The sequence below is a fragment of the Anticarsia gemmatalis genome, chromosome 22 (assembly GCF_050436995.1).
Source record: "Anticarsia gemmatalis isolate Benzon Research Colony breed Stoneville strain chromosome 22, ilAntGemm2 primary, whole genome shotgun sequence".
Lineage (NCBI taxonomy): Eukaryota > Metazoa > Arthropoda > Insecta > Lepidoptera > Erebidae > Anticarsia > Anticarsia gemmatalis.
This window is the reverse complement of record NC_134766.1, coordinates 782,323-809,965: the sequence shown is the minus strand read 5'-3', so window position 1 is coordinate 809,965 and position 27,643 is coordinate 782,323. Positions and strand designations below refer to the sequence as shown.

The following is a 27,643-nucleotide window of genomic DNA, read 5'->3' as shown; positions in this document are numbered from 1 at the left end:
GTCACCGTATATAATGTACAATTTCGCTAAATCATAATTAACGATATTTAGTTCCATTTAGAAAGAATTGTAGACTACTTTCAATATGCTGCTATATCTATAATCTATATCTGCTTATGTTCAAGTTGTTTGACTACACAACCCACAAATAAGGAATAAAAAACCGAAAAATAAAACAACAGAATTACTTAATAAAATATATTGGCAGTTGTGCCTACGCGTCGGCGATGGTGACCTCAACCTCTACACCAGGCTCGATGTTGATGGAGGTGATCTGCTTGACGATCTCCGAGGGTGAGTGGAGGTCGATCACGCGCTTGTGGATACGCATCTGGAACCTGTCCCAGGTCTTGGAACCTTCACCACAAGGGGTCTTACGGGTGGTGATGCGGAGGATCTTGGTGGGCATGCGCACGGGTCCCTGGAAAGTGGAGAATGATTCATTAGTTTACAATGAACAGAGTAATGTTGATTTACAATGTTTCTCATAAATATGCAAAAGAAATGTGTGTGATAGTATCTAGTAGATACCTTTTTACAACTTGACAATTCAAATTAATAACTGGCATAGTAAAATTTTCTAAAATAGGGACTAATGCTATTTACTACTGATATTTATAAAAGCCACACAATATTTTTCTTTTATTGACTAACTACAAATGGCTTTAGAAAACATTAAAAAGAAATAAATAACTGTAACTCTTATATGAACAATATGTAGTGTGTATTTATACATAAAGCACTTTAAAGAGTATTACTCTAGCGCTGGTTTGGTGAACACAACAGTATAACACCTGTGGTGTCTTCATCTAAGCGCAAATCATAAGATTGATACCACTACTTGGCATTTTCTAATAACAATTTTGGGACAGTTGCTTGATGCCAGCTAAAACGTCCAAGCATCAGGTAACCGACTGATAGCTTTAGGTGCCAACAAACCTACTTAGCAGATTTTCTGAACCCACTCAGTGAGGCTCTGGCAACCAATGTCTTAAGTGACAGCATATATCAACATATTTTTTCTCAACACAAATAAAAATATATCAGAAAATATAACAATGGTATTGGGTAAGCTGTTACTGCTTACCCAATACATCTTGAAAAAACTGCAAGGGCTCAACACAGGATAACTAAACTCAAGTCTCAGATCATAGACATATCGAACTGTGTAACTGGATATGCCTGTCGAGTATCTTATTAATACAATCTATTTATAAATATTTTACTATTAGTTATATTATGACTATTATTTACCTTAACACGGAGCTTCTGTTTCTTGGCTCCGTTGATGAGGTCAGCGCACACCTTCTCCAAAGAGCGCACGTTGCGTGACGTCAACGTGATACGGATGCGGTGGATGGGCGAGATCTCAGCCTGAGGCTTCTCGATGTCCTTGCCTGACACGACGGCGGCTGCCTGCAAGTTACAACAAAAATGGTAAAATTTACGCCTTAGTCTGATGTTAACAAAGTAATGTTAGGGTATAGGAAGTCTTCAACTTAATATAAATGTAATTTGTTTTGATTTGAGATGGTAAATTGTAGTTTTCCAGCGAATTGTGTTGTTGTCATGCCGCTTATCAACTCATCAATGCAAAAGTACCTATTTTATAAGTGTACAGTTGATTCCTGCGATTGTAACGATTAATATTAACACTAAATACATTAACAACGTTTTATGTTTACACTATTAAGCGGATTTCAATAAAATAAAGCGGGAATTCGCGTTGACACGTGCGATGCATAACCTCAAAACTTTAAGAGAAGTTTATGTTAAAATTTCGGAATAAATTATGCGTTGGAATTAATCACAATATATATTATTAAAACAGTAACGTTTCTTACCATATTGTTGCGATATTCCGGTCGAGATAAACAATTTTAAAATTAAAAATTGCACAGCGCTGAACCGGAGCACAGCTTCACTTAACTTGGTGAAAGAAAGAGAAAAAAGATCGGAATCTTCCTCCTGTCAAACGTTTCGTTTTACTTTGCGCATCACGTTACCACTATTTTACACTTTTAATAAACTGAAAGAGAATGATCATACAAAACTTTAATAATTTATTTTAGCAGCTTATGTATCCATATTTACAAAAAGCTTTTATAAATTATTTTAGTTGCATAAGCAATTTACACGCTTAATAAAACGCATGAAATGTTTATGTATGGTACCTAGGTATCTAATTAAAATTTGATCTAATGCTGTGTTCACATAGGTTTATTGAACTTTAGCACATCAAACAACGTTAGCTGACGATAAAATATTGAAAACCTAGCTAGCGTACGGTTTTTTGTCGGTCCTAATAACAGGATTGTAGTTATCGTCTTAATATTTAATTTTGTCCTAATGAAACAACGTCTTGACGATAGAGAATATACTTTATTCATAACATATTAAACAGTCGAACATCATTAGATGCCGTATAATAACTTAAAATTAAAACATTATACCTTGTTGATACATGCAGTAATGATTGGTATAAATTAATTAATACATTGAGATTTATCTGTTTACACGTTGTTTAGCATTATATTTCTGACTTGTTTCTCGAATTTCCTGTAACAAAAAAAAAACAATACTTAAATTCACCTCTGTGCAAAAAAGCGATAAATCGCAATTATATAAAGTAAGTGATAAACACGGACATCTTTTAGCAGATTATTTGCTTGAAAATTGAAATACCACACAAGGGAAGAATAGACTATTTATGAAAACAAAATAACTTGCTAGGTACTTTGCAATATCATGGCGAGGTTTCTAATAAATAAATAAATAATAAATAAATATCATTGGACAACTCACACACGGTCATTTGATTCCAAACTAAGCAGAGCTTGTACTATGGTAACCAAATAACTGATAAACATACTTATATACTTCTAAATACATACTTATATAGATAATTCACAACCAGGCTCAGAACAAATACTCGTGCTCATCACACAAAGATTTGTCTCGGGTGGGATTCGAACCCACCACACGCGGCGCGACGGTTGTTGCGGCGAGGTGACCGCTTAAACCACTGCGCCAAACGTGCAGTTAAATAACTGGGTACAATACAAATTAGTGTCATAATGAACTTTTTAATAGTATTTAAGCAAAAAAGTAAAGTGAAAATTTCCTTACGGTGATTTGATCTGGTCTCCAGGCAGATGAAAGGGGTTGCAGATGGCGTCGGCGTAGAGCGCGTGCAGACGTCTGAGAGCCGTGCGCACCTCCGCGTCACGGATGTTGCTGCCACTCGGAGATGTCGATGACGTCACCAGCACCAGCTTGATGCGGGTGTTTGTTACGTAGCCGTAACTGAAACAATTAAATTACAGGCATTCTTAAATTATTTACTCTTTAAAAGTTATTATATGTCTACCCAGGCTTTCAAATTAAATATTGAGCAAAGTAAAACATTTTAAACAATATATATAAAATGCTTCAGTACTCACATCTTATGAGTATCAGTAGAGTACAGCAGGCCTAGATACAAGTCTCTGAGATCTGTGCGCGAAGAGTTGGCATTGGCACCGCTGTTGTTAGTGTTTGTGGTCGCCAGACGTTCTTCCAGCGCGTCCAGGGCGGTGTGCACCAACCATTGCCGCGACAGGTCGTTGTCCGTGCTTGTGTCGTTAGCAATACCACCGATGTATAGTGGCGAATTCTGTGATAACAAAAAAATACCGAATATCTATTTGCCACTCAGTTGAACCTGTGACGTTCAGTAATCCAGTGTCGAAATTACATGACACGACTGATTTATCCTATGGCCAAGATTTACCATAAACGTATTTTAAAAACAAATGGAAGGATAATTTTAGAATATACCTAATAAATTTAACAAGAGAACACAGCAAAGATAAAGTGCAATGTTTCCCAATCGAAAAAGAGCTTTGTGGTTAGCGCTCTTGTTTCGCGGTGTATCCGAACAAATTGATGTCACCTTTGTTTGACATCCATGACGTGAGTAGATAATCAATAGATTTTATTTATTTACATTATTGAAGGCACTGAATGCTGATCGATAGGACAGCAGTAATAATTTAGAAAGTGAAACTAACACCTGGTAAAGTGATAAAGACAATACTGAAAAATAATAGTTCAAATAAACTTACATCTTTGCCAATAACAGCTACGCAGACGGCCATGGTTGTCAAATTAGTTGACCAAAGTAAACTGTTCTGGAATTGTCAACTTTGACATTCTGCCGTTCACGAGCGGGAAAATTCGAAAATAATTGCGCGACTTTGCTAAAATAATAAATTTAATATACAGTGAAAATCTGTTTTGCGTTTGAAGTGAATAAATTCGAAATGGCTATCAATGACGATGTTGTGTATGAAGTGAATGATAAAGGTGAACGAGTGCTCGTTAGATCTACAGATTGCCTCAAAATTGCTTATTTACGTTATACAAATAGGACATCGCGTCCTATTGACGTGTGGTGGCGAGACTTCGAGGGGAAAAAACGGCATTACATTCGTCTGGACGCTGGGTCTTACTACGATGTCAATACTTATTTAACGCACGCCTGGGAATTTACAGATGTTTCCACGAAAGAGAGTTTTGTCATTGACAATAAGCCGATATTCAGAGCACCAGAGTATGTCGGAGGGAAGTTGTACAGAACTAATTGGAACATAACTGTGATGGTCCGACCTCTGCGAAGGTTAGCCATAATGGCGCTGGGTACGTTATTACAGAGCCCGGAGGATGCGTTCATGTTAGATTTGCCGCTGACATTGGCCATGGAGTTAGCTGAACTTGTGTTGACGCTGCACACGGTGCCCATCATTGTACGCACAGAGGACTAATATTTTGATTATTGTACTATTAAGATGATGAATTGTATCAGAACTCAAGAATTAAATAACAGCTCGAAATGATCTTCAAATTCTCTACAAATATTGTCAGATGTACCCTTCGAAAACGATGTAAATATGTTAAAATCGGTAATATACTACGCCCGGTCTAAAACAAACGTTACCCAATAGTCTTAGGACATTTATTTAGGTGGAACTTGGGTTCACTTTTAATTTAAACAAGTATTTGTCTATGGCTTATATTATATTTTGATAATGTATCCGAACGAACAGAACAATTTCAGCTGTCATCACATTTTGTTTATGATGATCGTCGGTCACGTCGGCGCCCGGCGGTATTAAGTTGAGAAATAAACAAGTTTTAGAACCAGAAAAGGCGATATTGTTTGTATCTGTTTACGATTTTTGCAAACTTAGTATAATAATAGCTAAGTCTGTTATAGTGCAAGAAAGTGTGGTGAACTCAAGTGTAAGAAACGAAAAAAAACTTTTTATTATCCTTGCCATTAAAGGCTAGGCGACAATTGTTGATTACAAAATTAACTGTGTAGTTTCAAGATTCAGAAGTTGATTGTTAAGTGACATTTATGTTTCGACTGTGATTGAGTGTAATGAATTTTCCGAAATGGCTATCGCTGATTTGGAGTATGAAGAGAACGATAAAGGAGAGCGAATACTCGTGAGATCGGTGGACTCAGCTCGCGCTGCCTACCTTCGCTTCACAAACAGAACGTCCCGCCCTGTAGACGTCTGGTGGCGGGACTATCGCGGTAACAAACGACACTACCTACGTCTCAACCCTGGCACTTATGCCGTTGTCGACACGTACATAACTCATCCTTGGCAATTTACTGATGTTGCTACTAACGAGCTGTTTGCCATCAACAATAATCCTATATTCAGAGCACCCAATCACATAGGTAATTTAATGTATAGAACTAACTGGAATATATCTGTGTTAGTGCGGCCTTTAAGAAGGCTTGCTATGCTGGCTCTGGCATCATTGCTACCTAACGCAGAGACTGCTACGATGTTAGATTTGCCGGTTATGCTTAGTAGAGAGCTCGGGGACTTAGTGACCACACTAAGGACAGTTTCGGAGCCTATGAATAGTTATATACAGTTGCAACGACAGAGACAACAAAACCAGCAACAAGAACAACAGCAACAACAAGAGGAACAACAATAGTCTATATTGTATATAATATACTAAAGCCTAAGGTATGAAGAATGTAGTTACACAAATAAAACTAGTCATTTAATTGTCATTCTAACTTGTTAATTGTTTGTTAAATTAACACAATTATCACTGAGGATTCTAGAATAATCTGGAAATCCAGTTTACTAATCAATTAACAACAAACTGCCTAACTGTAAAAACATTTATTTTCTTTATGTTGGTGTATACTTGTATAGTATACCTTTAATATAAAATAGTTTGTAAAGTGTTCGTAATGACAATATGTGGTAACAAACTGATTGTGAATGAATGAGAGCAAGGTCATTCAACTGAAATAACTTATCAATCTTATTATTAAATTATAATAATAATATTTTTTATATCATGTTGTTATGTGACACTACTTTATAGTTGTTATGCAGGAATTCAATCAAATTTGATTAAGGCATTTTTTTTTTTATTTTTGAAATGTATCATTCACTCAATTATTAATATGAGTTGAAGTAACTTGACCTTATGGGACCTCCTCAACAATTTTAAAAAGCTTTAGATGAGTACTAAATCGATATATATTAGATAAAATCCCCAACCTTTACTTTGCCAGCGTGGTAGACTCAAGGCCTAAACTCTCACTCAATTTGGGAGGAAAGCTTGAAAGAAATGGAAGACCTAAAGGTAATAAGACTGATGGAATTATGGATAGAAAAGAAAGAGCACTTTGTTGGTGTAAAATATGTATGTACTGCACTTAGATAAATACAAGCACTCTGAGAGCTTTTATTGTAAGTAATGTTAATATATTTAAAATTATTTGTAAGTTCAGCATTTATTCTAGACTATTTTTGTGGACAACTTGTACCTAACCTATGTAACATTAAAATTTAAGATAGGATGTAAAAGAGACTAATTTCTGTAACAGAAAATATTTTTTGTGAATAAAAATAAAATATGTTGTCATCATGGGTGTATGCCTATTATGAATAAAACATTATTCAGGTTTAATATTCTGTTAATTATAAGTTCATGTTATTTGGAATGCAACACATTATGTTGTGTCTAGTGGGATAAAATCTGGGTGCTATTAAATGAGAATAAGAGGAAAGATTATGTTATATATCTTATGTTATCAATTGAATTGTGTTTGTTAATAACTGCTAATAAATTGTAAATGTGCCATGTCTGTAAGGATAAGCATAGTGTTAAGATGTAAATGTAGTATATAAGATCTGAACAAAGCATATATTATATAGCTTATGTATTTGATGTTATTCCTGTTGTTTTATTTCATCATCTCTACTCTAGTTAGCCTTCTCATTAATAATTCAAGACTTTTAGCTAGTGGAGTTGAACATAGTGGACAAATGTATATTCCTGTGTCAGCCTTTAAGTGGGTGTAATAAAATACAGTAAACACCGGGTATAAAAAATAATTTATTGTAAAAAAACAGAATAAGTAGTATTGCAATCACAATGGTATGGCAAGTCACTGTTTATTCCTGTGCATGTGTGAGACGGCGGCGAGCGCCCCGCCCGGGATGAACCGCACGAAGTTGTCGGCGGTGAGCGGGCCCAGCGCGTACATGCCGCCCGGCGCGTTCAGGATCTCGTGCGAGCTCTTGTCTATCGCTATAGGATTGTTTCTACCGTCCACTGGCTTCTTAGGATCGATGCCGAACCCCAGACCCGACGAGTAAGGGTTCAGTGAGTCACACTGACACTTCACTTTCTCTTCGTCAGTGTATGGAATGATTTGTAGTTTATCATTTATGTCAATTTTGTCTGCTTTCTCTAATTTGTCTAGCTTGTCTGTTTTGTCGTTACGTCTATTACAGTCAGGTACTTCGCACTTTGTGTCGTTGTTGCCGTTTATCTCTGAGTAGTTGAGGTATCTGGACTTGCAGCTCTGGATGCTCTGTCCGAGCATGGACTTGATGTACATCCAGTGGTTCTTCAAGAAGCATTGTTTCTCTTCGATCTTCCGTTTGGCTATTTTGGATTCGTCTGAGCATTTTTCGCAGTCAAATTTGGTGTCGATGCAGTCAAGATAGTTTGTTTGGAGGAAGAAGAGGTCCGGCTTGGAGCCGATGAAGACTCCTATGATGTACACTTGTATCTCGGTGATCTCCTTGGTGGTGAGGTTGAGGAGCTTGACCCTCTTGAGCGTGAGGGCGTAGTCCTCGATGTCGCTGGGGGCGGAGGCGGGGGAGTCCTGGGTGATGTCCACTATCATGTGGTCGGGGTAGGGTGTGTAGTTGTTGTGGTTGCCTGTGGGCCCATCGCACATCATTTTGTACACCTGGAATAAAAGAAATATAGGAATTAGAATCGCTCATCTATACAAATATTATAAAGCTGAAGAGTTTGTTTGTTTGAACGCGCTAATCTCAGAAACTACTGATCCGATGTGAAAATTTATTTCAGTGTTAGATAACCCATTTATCGAGGAAGGTTATAGGCTATATATCATCACGCTACGACCAGTAGGAGCAGAGTACCAGTAATATGTTATAACAAGTTTGTCATCAGTGTGTGTGTGTCAAGAGAGTGAGCGAGTCGAATTGAAGCAGAGAAGGACAGAAGTTCTTTTGTAGGTAATTTAGTTCTTATGGTTCTACGTTTCTAAGCTAGTCGTGTAGTGTAGTTTACCTGGCAGTAGTCGGGGTAGTGTTGCGGCGCGAGTCGCGCCAGCGCGTCGGCGGGCGCGCGGTGCAGGTGGCGCGCGTGGAGCCCGGCGCCGCGCGACAGACACACGGCGTCCGCCGCCGACACGCCCGACCCCACGATCAGCACCGACGGCGGGACTGACGTCACTGGAATATACAACATTTATGTTACTTTGATTTGCATGTTAAGATTGACGTACTTTACGAGCTGAATTTGGTTGAATAAATAACTGTTCTTACTAAGAATTGAACTTAGAACCTTTTGTCATAGTCGCAGTATTTTAAAAACACAACAAATTTATGTGCCTTCAAGGGTAGCAACTGGAACTATAGGTGGGTCTATAATAATGTTTCGGGTAGTTTTGGTAATACGAAACAAGAGGTTTTAGACAGATTCAGGAACTAACAAGGGACTATTGCTTATTAACAATGACTTGTAGTGTATCAAGACTACAACCATGCACTCACCATGGTTGTTGGTAGTCCTGAGCGCTCTCTCGAGCGGCGCGAGCGCGTGCAGCGCGTGGCGCGCGAGGCGCGGCGCCAGCGCGTTGGGGCGGTCGCCGCCGCCGCAGCACACCACCACGCGCCGGCACGCGTAGCGGAACCCGCGGCACGTCGTGTTGTCGTACCTGCCGGAATGTACATGTGACGTTAGATTCACCGTTATTTGTCTATAAGTCAGAAAAATATCACTACCATAATATAAAATTTAAAAATTAAAAGAGTAGAAGAGAAAATTAGTAGTCATTAGTGACCGAATTTTCATTGAGTGGTTTTCACCAATAGATGGAGTGATTTCTGAGGTAGTTTTTAGCGTTTAAGATTAACCTGGGTAAAACTGAGGCAGGCCGTTTATTAATAATTCTAAGCTAGATTTTGATTGTGTTTTATATTATTAATTCATTGGTTGATAGTAAACGTACCCGGAGACGCAGAACTGTGCGTTGAGCGGGCACTGTGTGTCGGGACAGCGCGGCGCGTCCGACTGCGGCAGACGAGTCACGCTCGTCACTGTCACGCCGCTGCGGAAGTATTTCTGCAATAAACAAGCACAAATATGAATAGGTAAAAACCTTGCCTGATCCAAAAAGAGCACATAAAACAGATTCAATTTAATAATTAATTTAGGTCAAATGTAACTTATGATAGTTACTGAGTCTACCACTAGCTTGAATAGAGGATCATGATGATGATGATCACCACTCTTTTCAATCACCAAATGATTTACGTGGTTGAAACATTACTTTTTTGGGCTATCAATCGAGTCAAGTACTACGTCTTACATAATCATGAAAATAACATTAGGCGATATTATAATATGCTCCTCACCTGCAGTTTGCACGCATGTACGTATCTCCGGCAGTAGTTAGCGACGGCGCGGGCGGAGAGGCGCGCGGTGCCGAGCGCGGCGTGCGGCGGCAGCGACAGCCACGCGGCCGGCGACAGCGTGCGCACGGTCGGCGGGAACGTGTGCCACGAGCCGCCCGGCGCGCCCCGCCCCAGCACCACGTGCGATATCTGACGGAATAACAACCTTTGAGGGATACGTCTTGATGGATTCGTGACTTGCACGCATTTGTGATATAGTCTTCTACTTAGCAAAGCTTTGATAAGCGCAAGCTACTCGTAGTAAGATAGTGAAAAACGTTACGCCTGCATGCTTTTTTTCTTGTTCTTTTGGTTGCGAACCTTTCAGTGACACGTCTTGATAGATTGGTGACTTGCACGCATTTGTAGTATAGTCTTCTACATAGCAAAGCTTTGATAAGCGTAAGCTACTTGTATTAAGAGAGTGAAAAACTTTACGTCAGCATGCTTTTTTGTTTGGGTTGTAACTTAATAACAAAACAATTAAAAGTTCATGGGATTTCTTGCTAGTAGTGACCCACTATGTGAATGAGAAACTGTAAGTAGATATACAGGGTGTGGCGTAAATAATGGATAATCCTTTACCAGCGGATGGGCGACAACCCAACTGATCTAAATATCAAAATTTACCTCTGGCACAAGTATCATAGTTTTTGAGATTTTGGCCATTTTGTGTGTTTTTTAAGAAAGCGATTTAAGCTCGTTCTTTTTAATGCTGTGATCACAATTTGAGGCTTTTTTTAAATCGGTTTTTTGCAAATAAATCCTGAATAGATGTGCTATTGAATCTACAATCTTGTTTTGTTATTACTACTTGTTTTTTATTTAAATTATGCATTCAAAGTTGAATTTTATAATCTTTCACAACATTTGTGCAACTTTGAGCACTTGTGGTGAAAAAAAAATGTATGGTGGCTTTACTGCCCACGCCATAAATAATTTCTAAATTTTATTAGAATTCTAAATTGGTATAACATGCAGCATTAATACCAATTATTGTCAAAATATTACAAAGAACTTAAATTATTAACACTTTTGCCGGTCGACTAATTTTATTTTTTCACACTAAGCGCGTTCTAGATTCAATAGCACATCTATTCAGGATTTAATTGCAAAACACGGATTTAAAAAAAGTCTTAATTTGTGATCACAGCACCAAAAAGTACGAGCGTAAATCGCTTTCTTAAACACACATAATGGCTAAAATTTTTTGGAAATAAATCCTAAATTGATGTGCTATTGAACCTAATATCTTTTTTTGTTATTACTACTTGTCTTTTATTTAAACTATGCATTCAAAGTTAAATTTTATACTTTTTCAACACTTTTGTGCAACTTTGAACACTTGTGTGCAGTGTTGAAAAAAAAAAAGAAATACAAAACACAAATACTATTCAAATAATAAAAATAATTAGAAATCTAAAGAGAACTACTCTGTTGACAAAAAAATCATTTTTCATCAAATTGTTATACATTATTTTGAAATAGACTTGGTAGAAGCAGCACAGTTCCAAGCTTTTTTATCATCTAAATAATCTTTAATAGTGTAATAACCCTATAAACATGAATATTTGAAAGCAAACTTAGCTTAAACGCGCTGATAAAATAAAATTAGTCGACCGGCAAAAGTGTTAATAATTTAAGTTCGTTGTAATATTTTGACAATAATCGGTATTAATGCTGCATGTTATACCAATTTAGAATTCTAATAAAATTTAGAAATTATTTATGGCGTGGGCAGTAAAGCCACCATACATTTTTTTTTCACCACAAGTGCTCAAAGTTGCACAAATGTTGTGAAAGATTATAAAATTCAACTTTGAATGCATAATTTAAATAAAAAACAAGTAGTAATAACAAAACAAGATTGTAGATTCAATAGCGCATCTATTCAGGATTTATTTGCAAAAAACCGATTTAAAAAAAGCCTTAAATTGTGATCACAGCATTAAAAAGAACGAGTTTAAATCGCTTTCTTAAAAAACACACAAAATGGCCAAAATCTCAAAAACTATGAAACTTGTGCCAGAGGTAAATTTTGATATTTAGATCAGTTGGGTTGTCGCCCATCCGCTGGTAAAGGATTATCCATTATTTACGCCACACCCTGTATAACACTGTCATCTAACGGCACATAGACGAACTAGCGTTCAAATGACAGTTCCTGAACCGCGCAAATAAATCAAATCAAAATATTTTAGCAAAACAAAATAGTAATTAATAAATCCCTGACAATAGGATTGATATATGAATCATTTCCGGTACTTGGTAATGCCCCATGAATCAGTAAACAAAACGAACTATTAACATAATTATGAGAATTGGGGAACACCCACCGTCACTCACTAACCGCATGTCTTGATAAACTCAAACAAACATTTTGACATACACGTCCAGATAACTGCTTTATTTTGTCTGACATATTATTTTAACACAAACTTCAAATATTATCACTAACTATACCGGTGAAAAATAAAGAAAAACAATGAGAAACCACATTTCATTCAGTCATTTCCTGAAGTGAATTCCTTTCAAATGCCTAGCAGCTTTGGCGGCCTCCGTGGCAGTGGTTAAGGTCGCCACGCCGCTACCATTGCGTCGGGAGGCTATGGGTTCGATTTCCACACGGAACAATTATTTGTACGATCCACAAATAGTAGTTTCAAGTCTGGTAGTACTTTGTCTCCGTTATTTGTATGTATGTAAAAGCCCTCGCGACACGAGCAATTCTATTAGTGCAATTAATGCGGTACTTGTCTTTCAAGAAAGAAAAAATCTCTGGGTAGTTCCCGATATTTCGTAAAGACAAGTATTATTAATTAAGTGTGACATACCTGTTTTTCTATCTCAAACTTCCATTCAATAAGTGAGTCTGCCTGTATACCGAGGTCTGCACATGGCCTCAGTAGATTGTCCATCTGAAAACAAACAAAAAAAAGTTAAATTGGTAACTATGTTCTTTATCAAAACCTTTAAAGAGGATCAATAATTCACCTGTTATCAAACATTAATCAATGAACGATGAAGCAAGGTTTAAGGTTACTCATAGCCGTTACGATTATAATAACCTAGGTAATTTGCCCCTATGAAAGGTTTTGATTTTGAACCTGAAAATCTACTCAAATACTCAGGCCAGTTTCTTCATACTTACATCTAGAGTAAAAGTTAAGCCATTGATTACTATTTGACATTTGTGAAGAAAAAAAATTGACTGTATAATTTTTTATTTACCCCTATACTTTGGCCGTTACTTTTGATGAATAAACCGGCCATAAGCAGACATTTCACGACTTAAAATTTGAATAGGTACCTACCTTTTTTACAAAAAGTAACGATGACCACCTTATCCCACTATTGTTTAGTCCGAAATATCTATTTAAATAATAATTACTTATGTTTATACAAAGTTTTACACTTATTGAAATGATCACGTGTTGACAGAAATAGCGATCGATTGAACCTGAAGGTCGTACAGTGCATTCATAAATAATACCCTTGTGACAAGACTCGCAAGTTTTTATCATAAAGACTGCATTTCTTCCTGCTTCCATTCAATTTTGAGGAAGTGAAGTTTTTTAGAGGAAGTCGTTTTAATGCTGAATTGAGTTGTGAAGTCCGTTTTCCGCTGAATAAATAATTTCCTATTTAAATGCCTCGAGAACATTTCTATATCGATTTTTCCTATTAGTAATATGACACAGGAGATGTTTCTGAAGGAAGGAAATCGTTGTTATAAAATGTAGCTTTCCGAAACTAGCACATGCGTATGGTTGGATTCGTTTGTATAATTTAATTGAAAAGGTAGCTTGTGAAATATGTACGGACAACCTATCACCTTACTAAAGATTTCTTTTCGTATCGCCCTGCAACGAATAAGGTATCGTAATCTTAAAATTCTCATCGTGTTTAATATCCGTTTAGTAATTTAGTATTATAACTTAATTATATCAAATCGGTACTGTATTTTATTCTTATTACTTTCTCATAAAAAAATCTAGTAGTAACATAATATATGTATGCCTATTGCCTAGTCATCGTGAAATCTTAAGTCTTTGAAAATGGCACAGCTGACTCCAAGTGGCCTTATCAAGGCGTTTTAAGATGTATATTAAATGAATTGCAATTAATTTGCTAATGATTAAGTAACATATTGTTTAATATTGTGATAGGTATATAAATGTAGTCATGATATTAATGATTGTGATTTATACGTGAGGTGATTTAATCGTACGATACTTACATATTTATATGAACGATAACGATAAGCGAATTAGGATTTATAGGGGGTCAAGAGGCAAGTAAACAGTTTTTGAAGTAACATTTAAAGCATATTTCTGATTATTTAACAAATATTTCAGACTATTCAGTCTTTTCCATGATTTGTATGACACAAAACCTCAACAAATTGTTATACGTAACCTTTTTCGAGAATTACTCTACCTATTGTTTTGAGTTTTTGAGTTTATCGCGAACAGACAGGCAGACAGACACGGTAAGGTTAAATAAATAATAGTAATACGTGTAAATTACTATGAATAAATATTATGACGCAGAATCGATTGTCTCCCATTAAAATTTTATATGAAAAATGTGTGGGTGTGTGTCTCATACATGTATTATTCCAAGTTCAAACATTTTCATACAATAGGGTGGCTAAATATAATTTGAGTTTCAAATTACTTTTCGTGAATAGTCTGTGAATGAAAATTGTAGACATTTACTCTTTCTAGAAAGTTACATTAACCTTACTTGTAATATTACGTATTACGACTATTGTGTGTAAATTACTTATTTTTAACTTTAATTTTAAGAAATTTTTTATTGAATAATGAATGTCAAGGCATAATTATTTAAACGAGGGGTGGCGTGGCTCACGTGTTTGGTTCCCAAATGAGGTTAACAAATATCAATAGCCCGATTACATACTACTATCGATAATATAATCGACATCCGGCTAGCTATCGAAAAAAAATTATGAAAATCTAATCAGCCCCTCTAGCGGACATCGCAGAAACTATTTTTGCAGTACATTTTAAATGTCAAACTCTCGATACTCGGTTCCAATAGTAAACAATCGCGCTTCTGATACTATTATTAAAAAAACTTTGAAAAATGCGGGTAAGTTACCCGACGGCTATTAAAAAGTAAGCTTTCTTTATCAAACTCTCTAAAAAAAAAACCTCTGTGAAATGTATATGTGCAGATTCCAATTTTAGCCAAAGAAACATGAAAGTAGAAGAAACAAATACTTAACAATTCTAAAATATTTTTATTTTCGTTGGTATCGTGGCAATGACCTTTAGCAAAGTGCGACCGTCCATTAATTCAACACTACAGTCGCACCTGACGTCGCCCGCCCACACACCGTCTATCTATAAAGCTAGACATTCACTAGCGCACTGTAACCGAGCAGAGACACTAATATAAGGTTTCAATATAAACGTGTGAAGATACGATAAGCCCTTTACAATAGGCTTACTAGTCTTGCAAACACCTACTTATCGGTATTGAAAGCGATTGCTACACACTATACCTAGTGTTTCAGATTCATAGCCAATTACTACTTGTATAGCAGATATGGCGAAAAAAATTGTGAAATTCTCCACCTAGAAAAAGTCTTTGATGTTCGAAAAAGATAGTGTAGTCCAAACATGAAGACATTATGAATTTTTGGATGTGAAGTAACGTGATACGTTTGATTTTAAAGTGAGTGAGCTAGCGAGTACTCAGCTTTACATAAGTTGTATTATCATTTGTACAGTCGGTGTAGTGGTCGTTACTCTAATAGTTACAGGGTGATTGACTTTCAATGACTGTCATTACAAGTTTTATTTTACTTGTAAATCACTCGATACCCGTAGCTCGATTCTCTACTACTATCGACTACCGACAACAGAACTGTCATCGAGAAATTTTGTATGAAAATCTGATCAGCGCCTCTGACGGGTGTCGTAGGAAACATTTTGGCAGTACATTCTAAATGTCAAAATTTCGATAGCTAGCCGGTTGTCGGTAGTCGATAGTAGTAGAAAATCGAGGTACCGCTGTCAACTGCCAGCGGAAAATATAAGTGAAAATATTGTCGTATGTATTTAGAAGTATATAACGTCGTTTTAATTCTATCACCAGGTAAGTCATTTATTGTCAGTTTTGTATTTTCCATGCGTTTGGCTAAAAAATCAAAAGACGTGGTTGTAATTTGCCTCTCCTGAAAAGTTGCGATTTTGACTGTTTCGGTAAAAATCAAGCTTCAATTTAGGCAAAGAAAAATAAGAAAAAAATACTATGTATTATACTATACTTAAGTTATAGCTAGATGATGCTTAAATTTAGTTTCATTTTCGAAAATCTTTGGCAGTCGTTAACAATAGTCAGGAGCTTGAAAGTCTGACAACCAGTCTTACCGAAGGATATCGGGTTATATCCCAGGTTACTGGGTTGTGGAGGTCAGATAGGCAGTCGCTCCATGTAAAACACTGGTATTAAGCTGCATCCGGTGAGACTGGAAGCCGACTCCAACATAGCTTGGAAAAAAGCTAAGCTGATACATATAGCATATTATATATAAAAAGCGGTATTTATTAAAGTATCATACATAGGTAGACACTTGACAAACGACTTGTTTGAAACCTTTCAGCTAAATTGCCATGTCTTCCAATAAATAATAACTGTAATGGAAGACAATTATAGGCTTTTATCAAACGACGTAGACCGGTAATTATTGTTATTTATTGTGTATTTACTTTAGGTATGTATTCAAATATCTGACAGACATTATGTGAGTCATACTAGTGAATAATTTAAAGAAATGAATAGTGGTCTGGTAACTATGGCAATAGGTTCGTCCACTATTACATGGGACTAACATTGTTAATAGCGAAACGTGGGTTAATACACCTCTGCCTACACTTTCGGGTATAACAGGCCCGATATAATGTGTGTAAGTACGAATAGTATTTACAGATTAATAATTGAAAAGGTGGAGTGACTGTGACTACAGATGTATAACGGGGCCAAAATATAATAGGTTGACCAATACTTAATCTAGCTTCTAATCATATCTTTCCGCTAACAGCGTTACCCGCGTGGAATTTGCTCCCTTCAGGAGGGAATTTCCAAAAATACTCTCATAGTGCTCCTCTACACTTGTCTAGGAATCTTAATACCAAATTTCAACTTTCTTAACTCATTAGTTTCGGCTGTGCGTTGTCCATCAGTCAATCAGTCGGTTTACAAATGTCTATGTTCATGAAGAATTCGAACTCACATCCGTAAAGCCTAGGGGACTTCCCTAGTAATGCGATCTATTATTTTAACCAATTAACAATATAGGTATAATAAACATAGATTTAAATCTGTTAATTGAATCACTGCGAAATTCCGTCTGAATTGACGACAATTCCTCGGCGCTTGGCGAGCTGCCCACTGTCTGTTCACGAATTCGATGCCTGTGATAGTATACTAGCTGACCCGCGCAACTTCGCTTGCGTTACATAAGAGAGAATGGGTCATAATTTTCGCCGTTTTTGTTACATTTTTCGTTGCTTCTCCGCTCCTAATGGCCGTAGCGTGATGTTATATAGCCTAAAGTCTTCCTTGATAAATGGTCTATCGAACACTGAAAGAATTCACAACTCAAATCGGATCAGTAGTTCCTAAGATTAGCGCTTTCAAACAAACAAACAAACAAAACAAACAAACTCTTCAGCTTTATAATATTGGTATAGATATGTATGTAGTTAATGTAGATATGTTGTATGTATGTCTGAGCTTTTATTGAAGACTAGCTGACCCGCGCAACTTCGCTTGCGTCACCTAAGAGAATTGGTAAAAATGTTCCCCGTTTTTGTAACATTTTTCGTTGCTACTCTGCTCCTAATGACCGTAGTGTGATGTTATATAGCCTATAGCCTTCCTCAATAAATGGGCTATCTAATACTGAAAGAATTTTTCAAATCAGACCAGTAGTTCCTGAGATTAGCGCGTTCAAACAAACAAACAAACAAACAAACAAACAAACTCTTCAGCTTTATAATATTAGTATAGATAATCTTGATCTGTATGAGTCATGGTTTAATCACTTGAGCCTTGAGACTGTAGACACTGAGCCAGACCAAATGAGTTGACGCGATGCCTAGCACCAATACGTTTTCTTTTATTTCGCTTGATTAGTGGTCCATTTAGTAAAGCTGTCGGAAAACTTATGCACGAGTGACAGCTGTTTTTTTGTTGTGTCAATGACAAGAAAAGCTGACCTCAATTTTAACCCAAGCTGGTCAGCTGATCATTTGGATGGTTGAAGATGCAAGCTCAAGCTGAACAGATACGTAAGCGAAAGTTCTGTATAATTTACGTAGACGCAGTTTTATTGGTTTTAGACGTGTTTACGAAGGCACGTTAAATTGTGGGTCCTGGCTATCATTTTCAAAGATTTTTGACCGTCGTTTCCAGTAATCAGAAGCTTGAAAATCACCAAAACCAATCTTACCGAGGGGTATCGTGTTATAACCCAGGTAACTGGGGTTATGGAGGTCCGATAGGCAGTCGCTCCATGTAAAATACTGGTATTCAGTTGCATCCGGTGAGACTGGAAGCCGACTCCAATATAGTTGTAAGAAAGACTAAGCTGATAATGAGATACTGTCTTAAGTTCTTACGTCGCATTTACGTCTTAGTTAAAATATTCGTACGTAATAAAGTTATATTTGTATAACGTTTTAAGTGTAGTACAACCTTCTGTATAGCAAGTACAATCGAAGGCCGTTGAACAAAAAAAAACTGGTTTATGTTAACGTCACGTAATTGTAGACGTAAGTATTAAGTTACTTTATATTATGCGATTTGTCGCAACACTTTATGACATAAATATAAATAGTTTCAGGCTTATTGTCGAGTATCCCCCCTAAATGGGAAGGGTTGAAACCCGAGTCCACCACACTGGATAAGTACGTGTTGGGGACTTCGCAAGCAATTAAATTCTAAGGAAGCGTGAAGTCCCAAAACAGTTTATAATGCTTAGGAATTTAATATGTTTCCACATATTTTGTATGAACTGAGCCTATGTTACCGTCGAACAAGATGTTTTGGGTACTGTTCCCGAGTCACACACAGTTTTATTGGCGTAGAAAGCAACCTGAAATTTAGTCTTTCAGTGGAAATTATAATGCTATATTGAGGAGGCGCTCATAGACAGTTGCGCTCACAAGTCGGTTTTCACACAGTTCGGTCACAACCATTGGCGCGGTCATTCTATAGATGGGTGACCGCATATTGGTATTTGAACTGAGCGCCTATGTGCTTCGGAGGGCACGTAAAAAGTCAGTCCCGGTTGTTCTCAATTAACATAACAGTGGTTAAGCCATGTCAAAGGCCTCTCGGGCGGCTTGAACAACTTTGACACTAGGTTGACCATCAACTATACGATAGATAGATAGATAGCAGTGGCGAAGGCTCCCTATAACCCGATTCCTACCGGCTTTACCTTCGGAACACTCCTTAAAATGCGTCACATAAATGTGTATTATTCTCAAGAAAAGATCGTTTATTTAAATTAAATTCTATATTTATTACGACATTCATTAATATTTTCAATACGACTAATTAAAAATAAATAAATGAATAAACGCCTGTTCTATTTGTCATTGCAAAAGTTGCATACCGAAAATTGCCGTCAAACAACTCGACGGCGTGCGCAGGAATCGCGTAAAGCGAAAAAGATGTCGATGACGTCACGCGGACGTACTTTTCTATGGCGCGTTTTACCGGCGAGGTAACCCGGAATTCATCGGCTTATTGGGCGACTAGTAGGTACGACAAGCGCAGCGGCGCGGGCGGCGCGGCAACTAGCGAATGTGTGAGTGAGATGCAATGATATTTGATGAGAGAGAGACAATGAATGCAATTGTTGTGATGACATTTATGATTTTAGATTTAGTTTTGTTTTCATTTTGCGCGCCTATTTTAGGTTATTTTGGATTATTATGTTTATTATATTTGGATGAGCTAAATTGTGTTAAATTATCTATGAATGTTATTATTTAGTGTAAAATCGTGGTGATTGTGTGAATGTACTGGTCGTATCTTACGTGTATTTGTAAGTACTTATTACTTTCATTGTTATTGTTTGAGTATTGCGATCAGGGACAACAAGTAGGTAGAAGTAGAAGCAATAAATATTGTTAAATTAGTTATTAATCAGTAAATTAATGTTGTAGAGTGTAGACATTGTCACTTTAGTATTGTATTTAGGATTGTATTAGTATATATATGATATTGTTACTTTAGTTACTATAGTACTTATTATTCTGTGCTTTAGTACTTATTATTCTGTGACATTGTTTTCAAAATGCTCCTAGTGCCAACATGTACCTATCTACCAAAATAAATAATACAGAATGCAAAGGATATAGGTAATTATGGAGGTCCGATAGGCAGTCGCTCCATGTAAAATACTGGTATTCAGTTGCATCCGGTGAGACTGGAAGCCGACTCCAATATAGTTGTAAGAAAGACTAAGCTGATAATGAGATACTGTCTTAAGTTCTTACGTCGCATTTACGTCTTAGTTAAAATATTCGTACGTAATAAAGTTATATTTGTATAACGTTTTAAGTGTAGTACAACCTTCTGTATAGCAAGTACAATCGAAGGCCGTTGAACAAAAAAAAACTGGTTTATGTTAACGTCACGTAATTGTAGACGTAAGTATTAAGTTACTTTATATTATGCGATTTGTCGCAACACTTTATGACATAAATATAAATAGTTTCAGGCTTATTGTCGAGTATCCCCCCTAAATGGGAAGGGTTGAAACCCGAGTCCACCACACTGGATAAGTACGTGTTGGGGACTTCGCAAGCAATTAAATTCTAAGGAAGCGTGAAGTCCCAAAACAGTTTATAATGCTTAGGAACAGTTTAAAAAACTTTTGGGCATGCAAGATTTTCTTACCGCTGCTGTCCTAAGTAGAAAGTACGGACTGCAAATTAAAGATACTATTACAAATATTACAAAGTACAGACTGAGATTACTATGCTAGGCTATCCCGATTAAGGAAAAAGCACCTTATTTCTCTTCTCAGTATAAAAGCTACATTGGCAAACTCATATGCATCTAGCTGTTTATCTGTCTGTATCTATACTAATATTATAAAGCTAAAGAGTTTGTTTGATTGTTTGAACGCGCTAATCTCAGGAACTACTGGCCCGATTTGAAATTATTTGAATGTTAGATAGCTCATTTATCGAGGAAGGTTATAGGCTATATATCATCACGTTAAGACTCATAGGAGCAGAGTACCAGTAAAATATATTACAAAAACGGGGAAAATTATGACCCATTCTCTCTAATGTGAGGCAAGCGAAGTTGCGCGGGTCAGCTAGTATCACATATGAATAGCTTACGTATTATTTCATTTTAACTTCACAAACAGTCTGCGATTATAAATCGCCTTGTCGGACCTGCGTTCTCCACCTTATATACTTTTTGTTCCGAATGAATGATGACTATAAAGTATACACATAAAAACGAACATTAAACTAATTACGTATGTAGTTTATTGTTATATATTATGTACATATCTTTTATATACCTGATTGATTTATAACCACTGTGACGTATATATGAGCCTTAGATCTTTTATAAAAAGATATAACTGTAAATCTGTTTGTTCATGTTATTCAATTTAACTATTTGAATTAAATATTAACCACATCTTTAAAGTACCTTTCAGCTTTTTTCGATGGGAAAAGCTACTCTAACTTGCCCTACGCGGTAATCGAACCGGAGTCCTCATGATCAGCAGTCGGATTCACTATTGGCAGGTCCGACCGCGTCACTAGAGGCAGTCTAAAATATTATACTTTACGCAGAAATTACAGATACTGCCTAGAAACCGAACAATCACAAGATTATCTCCAATTGAAAATTATATTGCATTTTACAGCAAGTTTTTCCTTTCAACTGTTTATATCTGCCGCTATCTATACATTCTTAAATATAAATTGCAATTTACCCGTTGATAAATATCTCGTCTAGACTATAAGATATCGATAGCCAGAAGCTTCAGTCTGACAACCAGTCTCACCGAGGGGTATCGTGTTATATCCCCGGTAGCTGGGTTATGGAGATCCGGTAGGCAGTCGCTACATGTAAAATACTGGTATTCAGCTGCATGCGGTGAGACTGGAAGCCGACTCCAACATAGTTGGAAGTACGGATAGGCTGATATACTACAATATATCAATACTAGCTGACCCGCGCAACTTCGCTTGCATCTCATACTATTATGAGAGAATGGGTCTTAATATTCCCCGTTTTGAAACATTTTTTAATGGTACTCTGCTTTTATTAGTCGTAGCGTGTTGATATATAGCCTATAGCCTTCCTCGATAAATGGTCTATCTAACAATGAAAGAATTTTTCAAATCGGACCAGTAGTTCCTGAGATTAGCGCGTTCAAAAAAACAAACAAATAAACAAACAAACTCTTCAGCTTTATAATATTAGTATAGATTAATGTTCACGCACAAGAAACCCCAGGCCGCAATCGTTTTTTTATTTACAAAACTTTGATTAATGGTCCTTGCGAAATACTTGCTCATAAAAAACAGGTTGTGTTATTTTTTACTGTTAAATATAAGTATGTGTGCCGGTTTTGTTCGAACAAAAAATAATTTTATTTTTAGTTAATTATGTCGATAAATAAATTGCAAATAAGGTGTTTCACGTAACAAGAATACTCAAAAAAAGGTTACATATAGTGTCAAATAATTTAAATTAATATGATAATGGTTTATTTTAGTTAATTTGTTTCGAATAGATAATAATATTTAATCGGTTTCAAAATAAGTGAACTGGTTACAAAAAATAATTGGCGATTAAAATTTTGACACACTTACTTATATTTTTAATTGGGCAAGGACAACAATGCGCATTTAACTCTTAATTTATGAAATTGATAAGAACTAGGTAACAAATATGTTTCCACATATTTTGTATGAACTGAGCCTATGTTACCGTCGAACAAGATGTTTTGGGTACTGTTCCCGAGTCACACACAGTTTTATTGGCGTAGAAAGCAACCTGAAATTTAGTCTTTCAGTGGAAATTATAATGCTATATTGAGGAGGCGCTCATAGACAGTTGCGCTCACAAGTCGGTTTTCACACAGTTCGGTCACAACCATTGGCGCGGTCATTCTATAGATGGGTGACCGCATATTGGTATTTGAACTGAGCGCCTATGTGCTTCGGAGGGCACGTAAAAAGTCAGTCCCGGTTGTTCTCAATTAACATAACAGTGGTTAAGCCATGTCAAAGGCCTCTCGGGCGGCTTGAACAACTTTGACACTAGGTTGACCATCAACTATACGATAGATAGATAGATAGCAGTGGCGAAGGCTCCCTATAACCCGATTCCTACCGGCTTTACCTTCGGAACACTCCTTAAAATGCGTCACATAAATGTGTATTATTCTCAAGAAAAGATCGTTTATTTAAATTAAATTCTATATTTATTACGACATTCATTAATATTTTCAATACGACTAATTAAAAATAAATAAATGAATAAACGCCTGTTCTATTTGTCATTGCAAAAGTTGCATACCGAAAATTGCCGTCAAACAACTCGACGGCGTGCGCAGGAATCGCGTAAAGCGAAAAAGATGTCGATGACGTCACGCGGACGTACTTTTCTATGGCGCGTTTTACCGGCGAGGTAACCCGGAATTCATCGGCTTATTGGGCGACTAGTAGGTACGACAAGCGCAGCGGCGCGGGCGGCGCGGCAACTAGCGAATGTGTGAGTGAGATGCAATGATATTTGATGAGAGAGAGACAATGAATGCAATTGTTGTGATGACATTTATGATTTTAGATTTAGTTTTGTTTTCATTTTGCGCGCCTATTTTAGGTTATTTTGGATTATTATGTTTATTATATTTGGATGAGCTAAATTGTGTTAAATTATCTATGAATGTTATTATTTAGTGTAAAATCGTGGTGATTGTGTGAATGTACTGGTCGTATCTTACGTGTATTTGTAAGTACTTATTACTTTCATTGTTATTGTTTGAGTATTGCGATCAGGGACAACAAGTAGGTAGAAGTAGAAGCAATAAATATTGTTAAATTAGTTATTAATCAGTAAATTAATGTTGTAGAGTGTAGACATTGTCACTTTAGTATTGTATTTAGGATTGTATTAGTATATATATGATATTGTTACTTTAGTTACTATAGTACTTATTATTCTGTGCTTTAGTACTTATTATTCTGTGACATTGTTTTCAAAATGCTCCTAGTGCCAACATGTACCTATCTACCAAAATAAATAATACAGAATGCAAAGGATATAGGTAATTAGTATTTTAAACATTCCCTTAAGTTATTCGCTACGATATAACTTTATATATTTATCAATGGCGTATTGGTACCTAGCTGTAAAGTGTTTTTTATTATTTCTCCGATTGTTTCTAGTAGATAGCATTTGGAGTCAATAAAAGTTGTATTTAAAAATTAAAACACTTATTTTAACATGAATCATTCCTCATCAATAATTTCGTTCATAGGTAGGTAGGTACCTACTTAGTTCTTACCTACTATGAAAGTAGTTTGGTAAATCGGATCGCAATACAACGATTCTGTTCTGTTAACGTATGGTTAGTGGTCAACCTAGTGTCAAATTTGTTCAAGCCGCCGCCCGCCATCGCGTCGCCGCGTCGGTCACCCACCTATGGAATGACCGCACCAAGAGTTGCTTAACTTTAGCTTTAGCAGTTTTAGCTCCGGCTTGCCTTTTAACAAAACTCACCCTTCGCCACTGATAGATAGATGCTATATTAGACAGAACTAACAATATGAATAACCGGCGCTATGTCAAAATAAAGCAAGAAAAAACATATAAAAAATTGGTCTTTAAATAAACTACTAAATGATTTGATATTTCTAGTCACACGACCACGGCAAGCTACGCATCACGGTTGAACGGCGCAGTGGGTGGGCAGCGGCAACTGTGTCACGTTGCGAATCGATCACAATGCGCCGTTATATTACATAATGTAAGTAATGGGCTTAGTATATACTTTGTTATGTATTACATAAGCCACTACTGCCCATAGATCAGTATAAGGGAAGGTTCATATCTCACGGAACATACGTCGCGTATTATCGGTCGCGCAATGCCAGAACAGACAAATGTATAGAAAAACACTCGACCGTTCACACTCAACCGATGATGTGCCCACACAAATTAATTACGCCAGACTCATCTTTCGTCAGATTTGAACGTTCCCTTAATCCTATTGGTAGAGGTTTTCTTCCGTCTAGCAATCTAGCATATCCTTAACAGAAAACGCAGCCTTATAAAGTCTCTTTTTAAGATATTTTTAAGAAGTACAGGTTTCCAATATTAATTATTATACCTGTAGGAGAAGGTTGTGACGATTAGAAGCCAAAATAATTGAATTTAAACCTCAGAGGAATTGTGGAATAAGGTGTAAAAATGCCTACTTTTTGAAGCAGCTCACAAGGAATAAAGTCACAAAATACCCCTTAGGAGAAAACTGCTTAGTCAGAAGCCGAACTATGCGATCAAAATTCTTAATTGTTAAATTGATTGAACGCATTTTCAAAAAGGCACATGTGACAATACTGAGAACACACATGTGTCCTTTTCGAACTGCGTATCAAATACAAACCGAATCAGACCATCTGACCTTTATATATAACAGTTATCAGCGCGGAACATGTTATCATATACATTGTATTATATGTTCTCATTTACATAATATATGTTATATAACAAGCCATGAACTTAAGGGGTTATGTTAATATACCAGTTTTAGTTAACCTTTAGTTTATATAGTAATAATAATACATAATTTATGTTTAAAATAACGGTGGTTTATTTACGTCAAATTGAAGACTTGTTTTAAGTTAAAATTATAACAGTTTGTATGTTCTTCTGTGAATGTAAAACTGCGAAACTAACCGATTTTACTTATTATTTTGGTTAAAGTAGATGGTGACCGCATAGCGTTTTTTGAACTGAACGTCTCCGTGCATCGGAGGGCACGTAAATAGTCGGTCCCGGTTGATGTTTACTAAGATAACAGTTGTTAAGCCATGTCAAAAGCCTTTCAGACTTTAATAACTTTGATACTAGATTGACTACTAAGCTAACCATACGATAAAAAACGAAAAAGAAACCATGCGTCTAATCATCTTTTTATGGAAAAATTAATCAAACGAGCTTAAAATGAACCCATTCGTGTAACACAGACTTTAGTAATACTACGATAAAAAAGACAAAATCAAAGATAGTATCAGCAAGTGATAAATAGACAGACAGACAAGATACAGATATAAATATAGAGCAGACGTGGCGTGATCATCGTACGATAATATTGAGGGAACTTAAAATTGTCTAAGTGATGTAGGTGTAGTATTTTAAGCTCTCGTGGCGCCACTGTTCACGAGTAAGTGGTGTGCAAGCGAAAAATAGACTTGGCGAGACAATTTGTATTTATCGAATATTAGGTTTTACGTCTTTAGTATTTAGTGTTTTTGGAAACTTATAACTTTTTCTTGTACTTATTAAAAACTGAATGTTTCAATTTTCGCAAACTATTTGGTTTACGTTTTGTGCCATATATGTATGATTGGGTAAGGAATACTGTTTGAAACGCTGGCTTGTCATATAGGTGTTTAAGTTGAAGCTAAAAGGTATCTGACTGCAATTCAAATTAATTGGTTTACAGAACCCCTGGCTTAGAACCTAAGTATAAGTGTACCACCTAAAATAAATATATTTACTTATTTAATTCGTCAGCCTTTGAAAGTGTCTTACCAAAATTCATTAACTTTACGAATTAAAAAGGAGTTTGGAAATTCCACAATTATTTCAAACAACAAAAAAAAATTACGGTCGGAGCCTTAAGCAAAAATTGCATGAACTTAGCCACAGGTAAGGTATGGTGTTATAACTCTTAACACTTCTATTTCTATAGGCAAGAGTACAACAATGATGACGTCTGCTATAATTAGTGTACCGTTGTTCAGCTTCCTGTTAGATTACACCGTATACTATGGTCACTATAGGAGTAATAGCCATTGTTCAAATAGTTACGGCACTAATAAATAGTATATAATATTTAGGTACAGCGTTACTATACTTTTTATATATTCTTTGGTCTCTACCTGCCCCTATGGAAAAAATGCGTGATATTACGTGTGTATGTATGTAAATATTTATGACAATAATGTCAACTATGGGTAGCACAATTTCGGGTCTGCCCGGGATTCCACCACGTCCCATGTCCAGCAATGAAAGCTTTAACCACAAGAATGGCTATTGACAGGTTCATTGCCCTTTAATTACCCCGGAAAATGAAGACTTGAGCCCTTAGCACGAGGGATTAATTTGAATGTAGACAGAATATTAAATATCAATATGTCTATTAGATGAAAAAACATGGGGAACTTATGTACGTCCCACTTGAATTCTTAGCTCGGTCTACTTTATTAGAATTTTGGCAAGTATATATTCAGTTGGGAAATGTTCTCAACCAGGAACCAAACCCGTTGTCCCACACGTGTCGCCGTCACATGGGA

At 36.4% G+C, this 27,643-nt stretch overlaps 4 protein-coding genes across 5 annotated transcripts in view; 1 reads left to right on the top strand and 3 right to left on the bottom strand.

The window, feature by feature from the left end:
• Positions 1-184: 184 nt before the first annotated feature.
• RpS20 (ribosomal protein S20) lies at positions 185-2,002 on the bottom strand. Its single transcript, XM_076129648.1, has 3 exons — positions 1,845-2,002; positions 1,255-1,416; positions 185-421 (listed from the first exon to the last, which is right to left on the bottom strand). Exons 1-3 carry the CDS (start codon positions 1,845-1,847, stop codon positions 215-217), a joined length of 372 nt encoding a protein of 123 aa, XP_075985763.1. The 5' UTR covers positions 1,848-2,002; the 3' UTR covers positions 185-214.
• A 360-nt stretch (positions 2,003-2,362) lies between these two features.
• On the bottom strand, positions 2,363-4,211 carry LOC142982915 (trafficking protein particle complex subunit 2-like protein). Its single transcript, XM_076129647.1, has 4 exons — positions 4,107-4,211; positions 3,444-3,655; positions 3,130-3,306; positions 2,363-2,559 (listed from the first exon to the last, which is right to left on the bottom strand). Exons 1-4 carry the CDS (start codon positions 4,137-4,139, stop codon positions 2,514-2,516), a joined length of 468 nt encoding a protein of 155 aa, XP_075985762.1. The 5' UTR covers positions 4,140-4,211; the 3' UTR covers positions 2,363-2,513.
• A 79-nt stretch (positions 4,212-4,290) lies between these two features.
• Positions 4,291-4,890, top strand: Vhl (von Hippel-Lindau protein). The gene has a single exon (XM_076129651.1). It carries the CDS (start codon positions 4,305-4,307, stop codon positions 4,803-4,805), a length of 501 nt encoding a protein of 166 aa, XP_075985766.1. The 5' UTR covers positions 4,291-4,304; the 3' UTR covers positions 4,806-4,890.
• A 2,515-nt stretch (positions 4,891-7,405) lies between these two features.
• LOC142982914 (oxidative stress-induced growth inhibitor 1-like) overlaps positions 7,406-27,643 on the bottom strand; it is a 67,808-nt gene continuing 47,570 nt past the window's right edge. For both annotated transcript variants that reach the window (XM_076129646.1, XM_076129645.1), the window contains exons 5-10: positions 12,863-12,946; positions 9,990-10,178; positions 9,584-9,696; positions 9,126-9,289; positions 8,641-8,804; positions 7,406-8,290 (exon numbers count right to left, since the gene is read on the bottom strand). In XM_076129646.1, coding sequence (XP_075985761.1) covers positions 7,478-8,290; positions 8,641-8,804; positions 9,126-9,289; positions 9,584-9,696; positions 9,990-10,178; positions 12,863-12,946 — 1,527 coding nt within the window. In that variant the 3' untranslated portion in view covers positions 7,406-7,477. The remainder of the gene's footprint in view (positions 8,291-8,640; positions 8,805-9,125; positions 9,290-9,583; positions 9,697-9,989; positions 10,179-12,862; positions 12,947-27,643) is intronic.

Bases quoted from the DNA above. Each gene is read 5' to 3' on its own strand.
- Vhl (XM_076129651.1), top strand. From the start codon at position 4,305: ATGGCTATCAATGACGATGTTGTGTATGAAGTGAATGATAAAGGTGAA.
- LOC142982915 (XM_076129647.1), bottom strand. From the start codon at position 4,139: ATGGCCGTCTGCGTAGCTGTTATTGGCAAAGAT. The intron at 3,656-4,106 runs GTAAGTTTATTT...TTGTTATCACAG, and splicing joins TAGCTGTTATTGGCAAAGAT to AATTCGCCACTATACATCGG. The intron at 3,307-3,443 runs GTGAGTACTGAA...TAATTGTTTCAG, and splicing joins TCTACTGATACTCATAAGAT to TTACGGCTACGTAACAAACA.
- RpS20 (XM_076129648.1), bottom strand. The intron at 422-1,254 runs GTAAATAATAGT...TCCACTTTCCAG, and splicing joins AACAGAAGCTCCGTGTTAAG to GGACCCGTGCGCATGCCCAC.